At 42.8% G+C, this 13,556-nt stretch overlaps 1 protein-coding gene across 1 annotated transcript; it reads left to right on the top strand.

Moving 5' to 3' along the window:
- The first annotated feature begins 531 nt into the window (after positions 1–531).
- On the top strand, positions 532–12,492 carry MRPL23 (mitochondrial ribosomal protein L23). The gene is made up of 5 exons (XM_062609384.1): positions 532–669; positions 851–973; positions 1,752–1,834; positions 3,672–3,745; positions 12,145–12,492. Exons 1-5 carry the CDS (start codon positions 641–643, stop codon positions 12,301–12,303), a joined length of 468 nt encoding a protein of 155 aa, XP_062465368.1. The 5' UTR covers positions 532–640; the 3' UTR covers positions 12,304–12,492.
- Positions 12,493–13,556: the final 1,064 nt, after the last annotated feature.

Raw genomic sequence — 13,556 nt, forward strand, 5'->3', positions numbered from 1 at the left:
TGGGTCTGACCTAAATCTCCTCTCATTTTAAAACTGCCGCCCCCTGTCGCATCACGACAGCCCCTGCTAAAAACCCTCTCGCTGGTTAAGCCCCTTTCAGGCCGCCATCAGGTCTCCCCAGCTCTTGCTCTTACCTGTGACCAGCATCAGCTCTGCCTTCCCTTGCAGAAGAGGCATCCCAGCCCTCCCACCAATTCCGTGGCCCTCCTCTAACAGGCCCATGCTTGTTCTGTGCTGGAGACCCCCGAGCTGGCCGCAGCACCCCTGCTGGGGTCTCACACGAGGAAAAGACCTCCAGAAACGCAGCCACGGTTGCCGAGTCCCACATGGGCACTACTGTGCAGGTACTACCTCCCACCTCCCCGCCCTTGCGGCTCCTCTGAGGGGTCCTCCTCTGCCCTAAAGCTGTATTCCCTCTCGAGTGGGCCCAGGGGCCGGCGGTCCCGGGTCGAGCTATCTTTGCGAGGGGCACCTGGGAGGAGGGGACCGCCATGAAAGGGTCAGACACCCCGGGCTCCCCAACAGCCGCTCCGCGCAGTCCCCACCGCGCTCCTCCGCTCCAGCAGGGGGCGAGAGCTGCCGTCGCCGCCCCGCCGGGAGCCTCTCTGGCGCCGCACGGCTATCGGGCCGAGCTTCAGCCATGGCAAAGATAGGCGCCAAGAGGGCCGTGTGAGCAGAGCTGGCCGGGCCGCGGTGGGGGGAGGCCGGGCCGCGGTGGGGGGAGGCCGGGCCGCGGTGCGGGGAGGCCGGGCCGCGGTGGGGGGAGGCCGGGCCGCGGTGTGGTGGGGGGAGGCCGGGCCGGCGCGGCTGCAGGGGATGTCGGTCGGTCACTGGAGTCGTGTCGCCGTAGGTACCCGCTATTCCAGCTGGGCGGCCCGCAGCTTCGGATCTTCCGGCCCAACTTCTTCATGCTGGCGGTGCGGCCCGGCGTGCCGCAGCCCGAGGACACCGTCCAGTTCCGCATCTCTATGGAGTGAGTGCGTGGACGGGGCACCGCATGGCTCTGGGCCTGCCGCGGAAGGGGCTCAGGGCTGCCCCTGGGGTACAGAGGAACACACGCCCTTCCCGCAGTGCGACCCGCCCCGGCACACTGCCCTTTGGGCTGCAGCTTATCTTGACGGGTGGGAATATGAGGTGCCAGATAGCACCCTTTGGGCCTGGGGAAGGGTCTTCTGCCTCAGAGAGAACTGTTAGCCTGGATTTACTGTTTTAACTATGAGCTTTGCTGTGCGCCTCTTCCTGAGAGTTAATGGAGCTCAGCCTTCCCAGGGGTGGGCTTAGGAAGAAGGAAGTGCTTATAAGAAGATCCATAGGAAACAAGGTGATGTGTAGGTATTTCTGAGTACTTTTTCAGCCTGAACAGTCTGGTTGCACACGATAAAATCCACAGGCCTGTGGCAGGTCTTGGAAAGATGGGAAACTGCTATTCAGAAGATTAGAAAGGGTTCTAGGGTCAGACAGTGAGAAAGGCTACCTATTCTTGCTGAATAAGGAATATATCTGGGATTTTGACTATTGAGGCTGCAGGGGATAAAATATTTGTTACAGTTTATGGATAATGAATGGCTGTAGCAGTGTGCGATCTATGTTGAGTTTATACTTTTGTGCTCTGGAGCTACCTTTCTTAAAAGGAGAGATGTATTTATTCCGTAGTATTAACCACTCTGTAAATACTCTGGCTCTTTTGTATTTTATTTAAATATTTATACTTTTCCATCTTTATTTTCCCAAAATAATTTTGCATTGCCTAGAATGACGAGAATAGATGTCAAGAATTACCTTGAAAAAATATACAATGTGCCAGTAGCTGCTGTGAGGACCAGGATACAGTATGGTAAGTGCAGTTGAGTGGTGCAAAGGGATGACCACAACATCCCTGCACAGCCAGAACAGATTTTTACTATCCAAAGATCCATTAGATCTCAGCAAACTGTGGTTCCAGGTGCTTAGCTGGTGACATCCATCAGTATAATTGTTTATTTCTCCATTTGAATAAAAATGCGCCGCTTCATACTTGAATGCTTTGATTATATTATGACATAAGTTTAGTTAAAAAATAATCTGAGTTTTAAAAAGCTTGTTCATCTTGACACTTACCTAGCTTGTGCTGTATACTTTTGTAATTGGTGCTGTTTCTCCTTGAAGACCAGTGGGTGTCTCACTTCAGAAGGAAGTGCTTCATGTGTCTTAATAAAATCGTAGAATCATAGAAATCAGTAATTAAATTTAATTTCAGCCATAACCTTAAAAAGGACCCCCAAACTGAGTTGAGATTACCTGGCATGCACACAGAGGAGATGTTATGGTCTAACAGAAGGCAGTTTGTAGAGCAAGGAAAAATATTCTGTTAGACCAGTAGATAATGTCATAAAAACATCTTGAAAAACTTCCAGTTTTTGTCACTTGTCACCACATTTCGACTACAGACCTGTATGCATCCACTTGTGGTGTTGCCCTGTGCCACTCCTACAAAAAAACCCAACCGAAACAAACCCACAAACACAGCAAAACCAGCCCAAGAGAAAAAGACTACTTTAAGTTATGCTGAACTCTGACTTGGAGGAGAGGGATCTAACTCTAACTGAAATAAGCTAAACTTATGTAATGTCATCTTTACATATGAATGCTTCCATCTCCAGAGCTTCTCTGGCTGCAGTTTGGATGCTGTGCAAAGTCAGGAATATACTTTTCATGGGTTTTCTACATTTTGATCACCAGGCAGTGTGTGATTCAAATGGAGAGTGACTTGTTGGTGAGGGCTTTGATTGCTGGGTTTTTCTTTTTTTCATGCAGTGACTAGCAAAGGGTTGATGTTTTATAATGGTAAGAGTAGGGATGATGTTAAGAAAGGGATAGGAAAAAAAAACTGTAATAGTGAAAAATGGAAAATGAAAGAAGAAGCTTTAAAATAAGATTGTAGAACTCAGAACATACAAAAGGAGAAAAAGAAAACAGAAAGATTATCTGTAATATGCTTATGTGGAAAAAAAAACAAACCACCAGAATTAAGTAAAGTCTTAAATAACAAACACAAAGGTCTAAACAGCATTGGAAAATATTCATGTTACAACATGTTTTTTGCAACAGTTTCATCTGACACTGCTAATGGAAGCGATTGTAGAACGTACATATTCAGGGATAAAAAATGAAAGGTGGTAAAAATGTCTAATTTGAGAGCTTTAATGTCTGCCTAACACGCAGAGAGTAAGTTTAACTTCCCACTCGCCTGTGACCAGCATACTTGCAGAAGGTTGAAATGCCTTGGTTTGTTTGGATGTGGAGCGTCATTTCCTGGTGTATAAACAGTAGATCCAGCTCATCAGTTGAGTAGTAAAAGTTGACAAGTTTGAAGCTGTTTAGTGGTCGTTTCCTGCTTGTTTTCATGAAGCTGTTGATGTTGCAAGGGCTGTTTATCCCTCCAGGCTCCCTACTCAGAGAGCAGGAGACTTAACTCCTTGCTTCTTTGCAAACTTTGTGTAACTATGGCTATCAGCAGCCTGAGTCTGGTGATGCCACACTTTAGTAATTGTGTTGCTGTGTTGGTACTGAAGAAGGAGTATTCCTCTTAACAGTAAATCAGAACTAGTGAAGTCCTCCCTTCAGCTTGGCCTAGCTTTGGGAAACTTGGAAATCCAGGGAAGTAAAAGGTGGGATTCTCTTAATTTCTGCAGGTTCCAACAGCAAGAGAAATCACAAGAATCAAAGAGTGAAGAAGCCAGATTATAAGGTCGCCTATGTACAGCTGGTGAGTTAACAGGAATGCTTGTGGGGAAGAAGGGAAGGGACTGTTATCTAGCCAATCTGGAAGTAATATTGAGTGAATTGTCTGTCTGTCTGAATATTTTTGCCAGTCCTCTAATAATGACATTTTCTTCAATATGTTCCAGAATGTATAAGGGCATTTAAATGATTTAGTCTAAAAATCAAATTCAAACAAATTATTAGTTTTCAAGCCCTGTATTTGTTTGAGGTCTGTGTGTAACTTATGGTCTGATGTCATATAGTGCAGCTTTGCCAGTGAGTTTCATGCTGACCCTGTCCTCTGTGTGCTGGAAGGTTCATGACTTGTGTGGTTGATTGCTGAAACATCCAGTAAGTGAAAGAATATATTGTAAGGGTAGGGAACTTCTTATTAAAGCTTTTGGATTTCAGAGAAGACTAAGGCATATTCCTTGGAGAGCTCTTAGTCATGTTTAACAAGCATGCATTGTGGCTAAACCGGGTTCTGAAACGTATGTTGGTTGCCCAGTGGAAAAGGAGCTTCATGTTCTTACAAGTTTCTTTCATAACAGGAGCGTATTATAGCTTAGACTTCTCTTGGGCTTACCTGTCTCTATGTGAAAAAGATATTCAACCACTGACAGAAACCCCCTTCACATACCAAAATTACATTAAAGGAATGCTATTTATGGTTGTAAAATTGCTGTTGACTATACAACCTCAGTGTTATTCCATCCTGGGACAAGGATTCAATATGGGGAGAACACGGTAATCTAAAAGACTGCATAAGACTTCATATGGACTTGGGCTTAAACTAAAGAGGCACAGACAGTGGGAAATCTGATGACTTTATGATTTTTCAAAATTTAAATGTGCTTAGAAGTTTTTTCATTAAGCCCCTTCTGAGAATGGGAGTGAAAACAGAAGTGAGAAGGTTGTGTTTTTCTAGGCAGCCCTTTCCTTTAAAAGAACAGTATACAGTATTAATAGAAAGTAACGGTGTTGTATTTAGGTAAGGACTAAGCTTCATTTTTCTGTGCTTATGTTAAAGGCAACCTCATCTCTCTGAGGATTTTGCATTATGATGGCTAAAAAACACGTTCGTTTTTCAAGGAAGATCCTGTTTTGATGGGCAAATTCTCCCGCCTAGATTGTCTGTGCTAAGTTTTTGTCAAAGATCAGGTATGAAAGGTTCATTGAGAGCACAGCTGAAGAATTGTATGCCAGGAGTGATGTTGCATCTTAGAAGTGGCTTTCTTCAAGTGTCATTAGTAGGTGGATGCAGGCACTTTCCATTGTCTTGGCCTCTTGCTAGTGACTTTTTTGCTTTTATTCACTCATGTCTTTTTTGTCTGCTGAGTTAAGGAGGTAGTCTGCAACCCACAGATACTCATGGGGAAAGACGGGGAAGCAAAATGCAGCTGCACTGTTTAGCAAGCCATTCACAGTACCTTTACATCAGATCTCTGATCCTAGAATAGTTGCCGTTACCTTAAAGGTAGCTCCACAGTGGAGTGAAGAATTACTCAAACTAGCTTCGTGCTGGAAGCAGTCACACAGCAGTAACTGGTCATTCCTCTAGCCTCTCATTTTGTCTGCTGGGCAATACACAGAGCACTGTGGTACTGTGGCTGAGGACTACTTTTGGTATACAAGACAGCAAATGTCCCTTTATTTCATTGCCCTATAGTGTCAGCATAAGTTGACATGGCATGTTTTCCAACTGCCCTATTAATGGGATCAAGGGACCACCTTTTGGTGTTGTATCTCATTGCAAGTGAGGAGCAGCACAGAAAGCCAACCGTATCCTGGGCTGCATCAAAAGGAGTGTGACCAGCAGGTTGAAGGAGGTGATCCTGCCCCTCTACTCTGCTCTTTGAGACGTCACTTGGGGTAATGTATATAGTTTTGGTGTCCTCAGCATAAGGAGGACATGAAACTGTTGGAACAAGTCCAGAGGAAGGCCACGATGATGATCAGGGGACTGGAGCGCCTCCCGTATGATGATAGGCTGAGAAAGGTGAGGCTGTTCAGCCTGGAGAAGAGAAGGCTGTGTGGAGACCTCATAGCAGCCTTCCAGTATCTGAAGGGGGCCTACAAGGATGCGGGGGATGGACTGTTCATTAGGGACTGTAGTGATAGGACAAGGAGTAATGGGTTAAAACTTAAACAGGGGAAGTTTAGATTGGGTATAAGGAGGAAATTCTTTCCTGTTAGGGTGGTGAGGCACTGGAATGCGTTGCCCAGGGGAGTTGTGAATTCTCTATCCCTGGCTGTGTTCAAGGCCAGGTTGGACAGAGCCTTGGGTGGCATGGTTTAGTGTGAGGTGTCCCTGCCCATGGCAGGGGGCTTGGAACTAGATGATCTTAAGGTCCTTTCCAACCCCAGCTGTTCTATGATTCTAAATCGTGACCATTTACTAAACTCTTGTCATTTAACGTTGGTCTGTGCATTTCCCCTCACCTCATTCCTGGTCTCTTTGCTCTCTTTTTTCCTATTGTTGTTGGTGCCTGTAATTCCTTTAACATTTAGGTTTGTGTATCTTCCCACCCCTTTCTCCTTTTGTTCTTTGCTTTTCATCGCTGCCTCTGTCTCAGACAGTGAGCTCCCAGTTCTGTGTTCACACTAGCTTTAAACACTGGGTGAGGCCAGAAGCCCAGTGTAATTTCTGAAATTAAAGGTTTTGCTTTCATTCTCATTCATGGTGTGATTTAGATTGTAACAGGCCCCTTGCAGTCCATTATGAATATCTGCCTAGTTTAGGAAGGTCTTTGGTAACCACTGTAAAATCCTTATTTTCATGAGAATTAGTTTGCATCTGTCGTGAGTCAGAGTAGCTGGGGTTTCCTACCATTTTTACCAGCTGTGTTTTCTTTCATTAATCCAATTTCAAGTTAAAACTGCTTATGCCTGGAAAAATAAGGACTTTTTTTGGAAGGTCTTGAGTTGATCTTTGTATTGCCCGCTAGGTGGAAGTATTGCTCTTCCGAGTGTGACTTGGTAAACAGCTGTGAGATGTACGTGAATGAAATTGAGTATATGCTCCAGTTTTGCTTCCCTGCTTTATAAAACATCACCTGATGTGTTCCAGTGCAGTGTACATATCCATTAACTTACTGCAAGTGTCTCAAAAGTGGAAGGTGTATGAAGTCGTAGTCAACATACCCTTAAGTGTCAGATCAGTGCCCCAGCTGTTCCACATGTAAGAATTGTTGTCCTTTCTTTTCTGAATACTATTTCTTGGAGATTCAGAGCTGTTTACTTTATTCTCAGGCAGTAACTGGACAAATACGTGGTCTGTCCAAGCATAATATTTTCACACTAAAAAAATACCTCAAATCATAGAAGGCTGTGAATCAACAATATCTTGCTATTCCAGAGCCTGTCTGCCTTTTTTTCCCGTTTTAGAATTTAGTGAGAAAGGTTTAAGTTTTGGAGACTTACAGCCTTGGGTATCAAATGCTACTTTTTTACATTGTTTTATTTTCTTTTTAATTAAAAACAAAGCTATATGTCTTTGCAGAGTAGATGAATGAATGTAATAACAGCAACTTCCAGCCTCTCTCCTGACTCCAATATAGTTACAATTATCCTAATGTTATTTAAAGAAAAAAGGAGCAAAGAAAACCAATGGGAAACTTTACAGTTGCATCAACATCAGGGAAATTAAAAAACAACAACATCCCCTCCCTTCCTTCTCCTTCAGTGTTCTTGCTGGTTTAGCTCAACAGGTTTTAGCACCCGTGGGAGCACAACTGTAGACAAGCCTCTGGAATCCAGACCCATTTTTAATTAAACCTGTTTTGAGAAATCTAATGGAGGTGGCTGTAAAAGGGAGTCTGACCTTGTCAACATTAGGACTAACACCTATTTAGCTGCATGAATGATGGCACTGGTGGGAATATTTTTGTAAATGCTTTCTCCTCAAACCCTGTGTAGAGTATCCAGTACATTCATAGTAGTTACCTGTTTGCACATCAGATGTGATTTTCTTTTGACATGTAGTGAATTCAGAGTAGACTTGGATGCTCCATACACTGTCCCATTCCTGTGTGGATTTTTGAAGTTGCTTTCTGTGCTGTTTGCAGCATATTTTAATAGCAGATGTTACCACTGCAATGGTAGGAGAATTGTTCAAATGCACTGAATTATTAAACTTAGCTATATTTGCTGCAACTGCTGGACTGAATCCCGTGCTGTTGGGAGTCCAACATTTTTTGTTAACAATACTATAAACATTGCTTCTCCTAATTCTGAAGGACAGTAGGAAGTACTTCAGTTATCTAAGTAAGCAGAAGATCTTGCAGTTGTTTACATGATCAGTGTTTGCTGCATCATTCCTACAGAATAATATCTGTGCTGACCTTCCGTCCCTAAGCTTTTCAAGGGAAGCAAAGGTCAGGGAAGTGTAAGTGAGTTTGTGCTGGGTAATCCTTCCAGCAATTTACTGACCTGAGCCTCAGCAGTGGGAAGGCTACCACTTGACTACATAGGCCTAATTATGGTCACTTAACCTCTCATTAAAATGAATGAAGGCAATTTGTACCATTCCATGTGATAACTCTTTCTACAAAGTCAGAGAACAAGGTGTCGTTTTACCCTTTCTAGTGACAGAGGCTTGAAATCTAAGGGGAAAATACAGGTTTAATGCTTAGGTCACTTTTTATCTTAAAAGCTGTTAGCATTTAACATGTGAATTCTCCTAAGGCCTTGTATATAAATCAGTTTTACATTTGGGTAATGCTGAAGTGAGGATTAGAGTTGTGCAGGAGTAGAAGTTTAATGGGCCCCATTTTTGTTATCAGAACATTAGACCACACATCTCACTTGTACATAACCTTAGAATTTGTAGGGAAAAGGGAAGTTTCTGGGAAGACTCTACATTGAGAATAGCAATGTGTAGAATCATCACATTGCCTTTATTTTTTAGGTGTTTCAGTATAATCTCTCTGACTTGCTTTGGTTGGTTTTTATTTTTCTTCTTTTTGACATTGTGAGGGCTCACTTAGATCTAAGAACATGTGGTGGTAGAGCTTATCCTGACAAATTCCCGGGTATCACTGTATCACCTCACATTGATGAAAAAGGTCTTTTGCTGGCAATGCAGCATGCAGTTCCAAGACAGACTAAATTATCTGAGCAAAACCAGTTTTTTTGCCAGTGTCTGTCTTTTTTCACAGGATTTTCTTTTAGCACAGCTATGTCAGATAGGAAGATACTAATATTTTCTCCCACTTTCTGTGTGCTTCTAACTAAGGTGATTATGCTGGCAGAAGCTGTAAGGGAGGACCAAACCCTAGCCTTTTTAGAGCTTATTTCAATTTATGTGAATTTTAGTAATTCAGTAATTAAAAGGGTGACCTTGGTTAAATGGCTTACAAAAGGTAAAACAGTGAACAAATCCAAGGTTTATGAACAAGCCAGAATTTTGCTTTCTGGTAGAATATGGCAGCATTTCATGTTCTAGCAGTCTGCAAAACAGATAAAACCCTGATGAACTTGGTAGAAAGTTGTTTACTTTATTTCAGTTAGGATTTCATTCTGAGGATGCATTTATCATAGTTGTCAAATGGTTGCTGTTTACCTAGAAGATGTGTAAGAAAAAGCACTAAGTAAAGGAGTGGCAATCCCCCCATTGTTTTTGTAGGCAGTTTTGAGAAGATGGCACACGAGCTTGAACCTCAGTAGCCTCTGGCATCATGTGGAAAATGCACTGAATCTAAATATGCTTGGGCAGACTCAGTCCTTTATGTAAGTTGATGCCTTTTGGTATTTTTGAAATTTTGAAATACCCAAGATCCAGGCTTCTTCTGAAAATTAGCTACTGAGCATGCACAACAGCTATTTTTCATACAGCTTTCATCACTCCAGAGTCTTACAGTGCAATATTACTGCACAGTATTGTTACTTAAGATTTATCAACCTTCAGTTCTCAGGGTGTAATGTCTTGGCTGTTTTGAGTTGTGTCTGGCTGCCAGCCAAAATCAGAATTTCTTCACAAAACAAGAGCTGGAAAGAGCCAACTTGTCTGTGCTGATTTTGATTTATTAAAAGACTCCAGATACAGATTGACATTTTCAGCTCAATATTTGACTTTCACCAGCCTTGATATGGGAACTGTGAGCACTTTGATAAACAGCTGAGAGGTTTGTCTGGGTTTGCTAAAGCCTTCAGTGCATATCTTTTTTTTTATTGTTTTGCTTTCTCCACCCCCCCCCCCCCCCCCCCCCCTTTTAAAAATAATAACAGTTTTGCAATGCTTAGTGAATTACCATGGATGTTGTTAGTATGCTTTAGGGACAGCTTTGCTTCATTCTCAGTAAGGAAAGTGCATTAGTCCTGAAAGCATACCAGAATGGAAGTGCTGCATAACAAGAACAGTCCCTTACTACACTGTTACCAACATAAATAGTTCTCAAGTTTTCAGTGTAGGTGGTATGCCTACCATATTAGCCTGAATTGTTTTCTGACGTACTCAACTAAAATGGCTTCCTCTCCAGAGCAGAGATGTCCTTAGAATCAGCCCTGTCCATCCTGTAGATACCACAGGGCTGAGTGACCCACTCACAGTGCAGTTAAAACACAGTAATTTTTTGTAATATAAACAAATTCTTTTCCAAATGCTTCAGCGTGCTAAAATCTTGGGCAGCGCTTGGCCTCAAGGGTGCTTGCTGCTGATCCTAGTACACAAAGAGTTTCAGTAGGCTACGGCTTTGAGATTGCTCAGGGACATTGATAAGGCCAGTTTCTGTGCCTAGAAATGGAACTACACTTTAATTGCCATAGGACAGCTAACATAAGCATACCTGTTGGTAATTTAAAGGTACAAAAGAGTTGAAACCTCAGAGTGTACACCATGGAAAGGAAAACCTTGATTTGTTCCAGTTGATCTTAACCAGGCTAGAATCAAGGAAAGAGCAATGTAGACAGCAGCTCCCTTGTTTTTTTTGTAGTATGGTCAGGCTCTGAGGAAACCCCCAAGAAATATGCACTATGAAAACAACCAGAGCATTGCTGGGTATGAGTTGGTATTTCCTAGATTCCAGTCTGGATAAGCTCAACTGGGATAAGTTTTGTTTTGTTTTTTTTTTTTTTCTTTCCAAAGTGTATGCTTGAGGTTTAAATTCTTTCACACCTGTAAATTACCAGGTTGAGTGTATTTGGCTAAATGAGACATAGCGCACATTCAGCTGGGTCAGGGACATGGGGTGGGGGGGGGGGGGTGGGGGGGATTTAATTACGTCACATTTCTGATCCCGAAATGTAGTATAGGTAGCTGTGTTGTGGAAGGTTCCTTTCATGTCCTGTGTGGAACTACTTCATAGCTGGGCCTCATGTTTGATTGCATTTATTGCGCAAATGTAAGGAATGGCTGATCTGAAAAACAAAACAAAACTGGCAAAAAAAAACAAGCCCCAAACTGTTTTCATCTGAAGCAGTTAAATGCTTTTTTTAAGATTTCTGTATGCGGCCAAAGAAGTTAATGTATGGTAATGTTTGTAAGTGTTTTGGAGAGTAATTTTAGACTTATGTATTATTAGTTATAAGTTTTATGCAAAGACCCATACAGAATGGAAGGACTGTTATTGCGGAGTTTGATGAAGTTGTGCTTAGTGCAAACACTACTAAAAAGTAGGTAGGTAATGTTAATGGGATAGCACATTTCCACAGAATAATGATTTCCTGCTGTTAGATAAAAAACAGAGACCAAGCAAGTGTTTATTTTCCAAGTGGGAGACATAGATCTGATGATGATGTTTCACTAAATTACTTGTCTGTTAGGCAGAATGACTGATGCAGATGTAATCACTTTAATCTCATTAGTAATGTATTAGACAGATTGTTCCCACTGTAATTGTTTTACACTATAGTCTTTATTCCTGTTGATAAGAGACCTCTGATATCTGTTGTTCTGTATTCCCACATTACGCCCTGCAATAACAGCTGCTAGGACTGTTCTCTCTTATCCTTAGCTGAGATCTAAACAACTATAACTGCTGCTCATACCCTGAGTGTTAACATAACGAATGCCTACTCCACCATGTATTTCCCTGGTGGTGTTACTTTAACAAAATCACCTATTTTGCTCATCTTGCTTTTACTGTATGACTCATACAACATCTCTGAGCTGGTACAAAGTCTTTGAAGAGGTGTTCATCTCCTGACCATTCATGTGTAAAACAAACAAAAAAAAGATGTCAGTGTCTTAATTAGCACACAAAGAAGAGAGGCTGAAAGGTAGCTTGGGGAGGTGGAGGGATATATGTGTATCTGTGGGAGAGGGGTAGAAAGAGGTCTTGGGAGGTTAGGAGGTACCATTTTGCACTAGTTGAAACTTCAGGGTGGTCTTCCATTGTAAGTACATTCATCATAGCTACCGCAGAAAGGCTGGAATGTCTCTCTGACCATTTGTTTTCTCATTAGGGCCAAGGACAAACCTTTCAGTTTCCCAGCCTATTTCCAGAGAAAGAAGAAGATGCAGAAGCTCGCTGTCATGATGACTTCAAGAATAAATATATGGAGAGAGAGAAGCAGAGGCAGGAAGGTGACCCCAGACGAGGTGGAGTTCCTGACTGGTTTTGACTTTGATGCAACAAGCCGGCTGCCTTTCTTGAGGCTCAGAGGGATTTTGATCAGCAGACTTGCACTCTTCTCTTCTTGTAATGACTGAATGTTTATTCTAGAGCAGCCCTTGCTAGCATGTCTTTTTTCCTGGCTGTTTGTGCACGAGTATGACAAAATGGCCCTAAAGAAATAAAAAGGTAAAATAAATCTGACTGCATCAGGTCTTTCCTGTGAACTTGTGGACAATTTCTAAAATGTGGAATTGCTCATTGTTGTTTCCGACTATGAGAGTGTCATTTTGCTTACTTTGTTCCTGCTTCTAGGCTTTGTTTTGAGTAGGAGTCATTTAATTTCCCAGGGTAAGTGTAGTTGCATTCTGTAGAATGGATAAAATGCATAGGTCAGTCAGAGGTGGACAGAGAAAGGTGTAGAGAACGGGACTATAGGCTCAGGACATAGGATTGCCTATTTGTCAGTTACTGTGTCCTACCATCCTGGGTATTGCCTTTCTTGCAAAGTGACCCCTTGTTGTAGTTAAGCTGAACCCAGGACACCCCTTCATTCCTGGAGATGTGTGTGTAGTCTAATTGCACTCATTTAATGATTTTGTGATGTTCTGGAGGCAGGGTTTATAAGATAGGCTTGTGACCGGGCACCTGTGCATTTGATCCCCAGAAGCTTCAAGGAACAGACAGAGGTGGTGCACAGTCTTTGCTTGCTATGGTGCAGTGCAGGTAATTGCCTTCTGTGGCCAGCTGCCGTAGGAATGTTGTTGTACTAGTATTCCTTCCCCTGTCCGCAGCTACCATGCAGTGCTGGCAAGAGCTCTGTGTGGACACAGTTGGATTGGCATAGAAATGCTTCTGCCAGTGTAGGCTGTTTTGTGCTCAGTTCTAATAAAAAGACTCTTTTGACTTTTTCGGGTGCAGTTTCCTCTACTTCCAAGTTGCTGATGCCAGGGCAGTGGTATAACTTTTCTAGGCCTTCAGGACCGCCACATTCAGGTTTTCAGTTTCTTGGCTCTGTGGCTCTTTGTCCTTACTCTGATGAGGGTATTTCCTCTTTGCCTTGGTCAAGCAGCATGCTCTGCTGTTGTGTCAGAAATGGTGGGGGAATAGGAGGATTAGGAAGGACTTCACCAACAGAGGGAGAAAGATGTGTTTCTGCAGGCCGCTGGCTATAACACAAGCACATGCAGGGTTAAACATACAGCTAATATTTCCCCGGCTTTTGAATTCTGCCATTTGGAGCAATTGGCAGGGTAGGGAATG

The sequence above is a fragment of the Pezoporus occidentalis genome, unplaced genomic scaffold (assembly GCF_034315485.1).
Source record: "Pezoporus occidentalis ecotype Australia unplaced genomic scaffold, CSIRO_AGI_Poc_V1 ctg137, whole genome shotgun sequence".
NCBI classification, from domain to species: domain Eukaryota; kingdom Metazoa; phylum Chordata; class Aves; order Psittaciformes; family Psittacidae; genus Pezoporus; species Pezoporus occidentalis.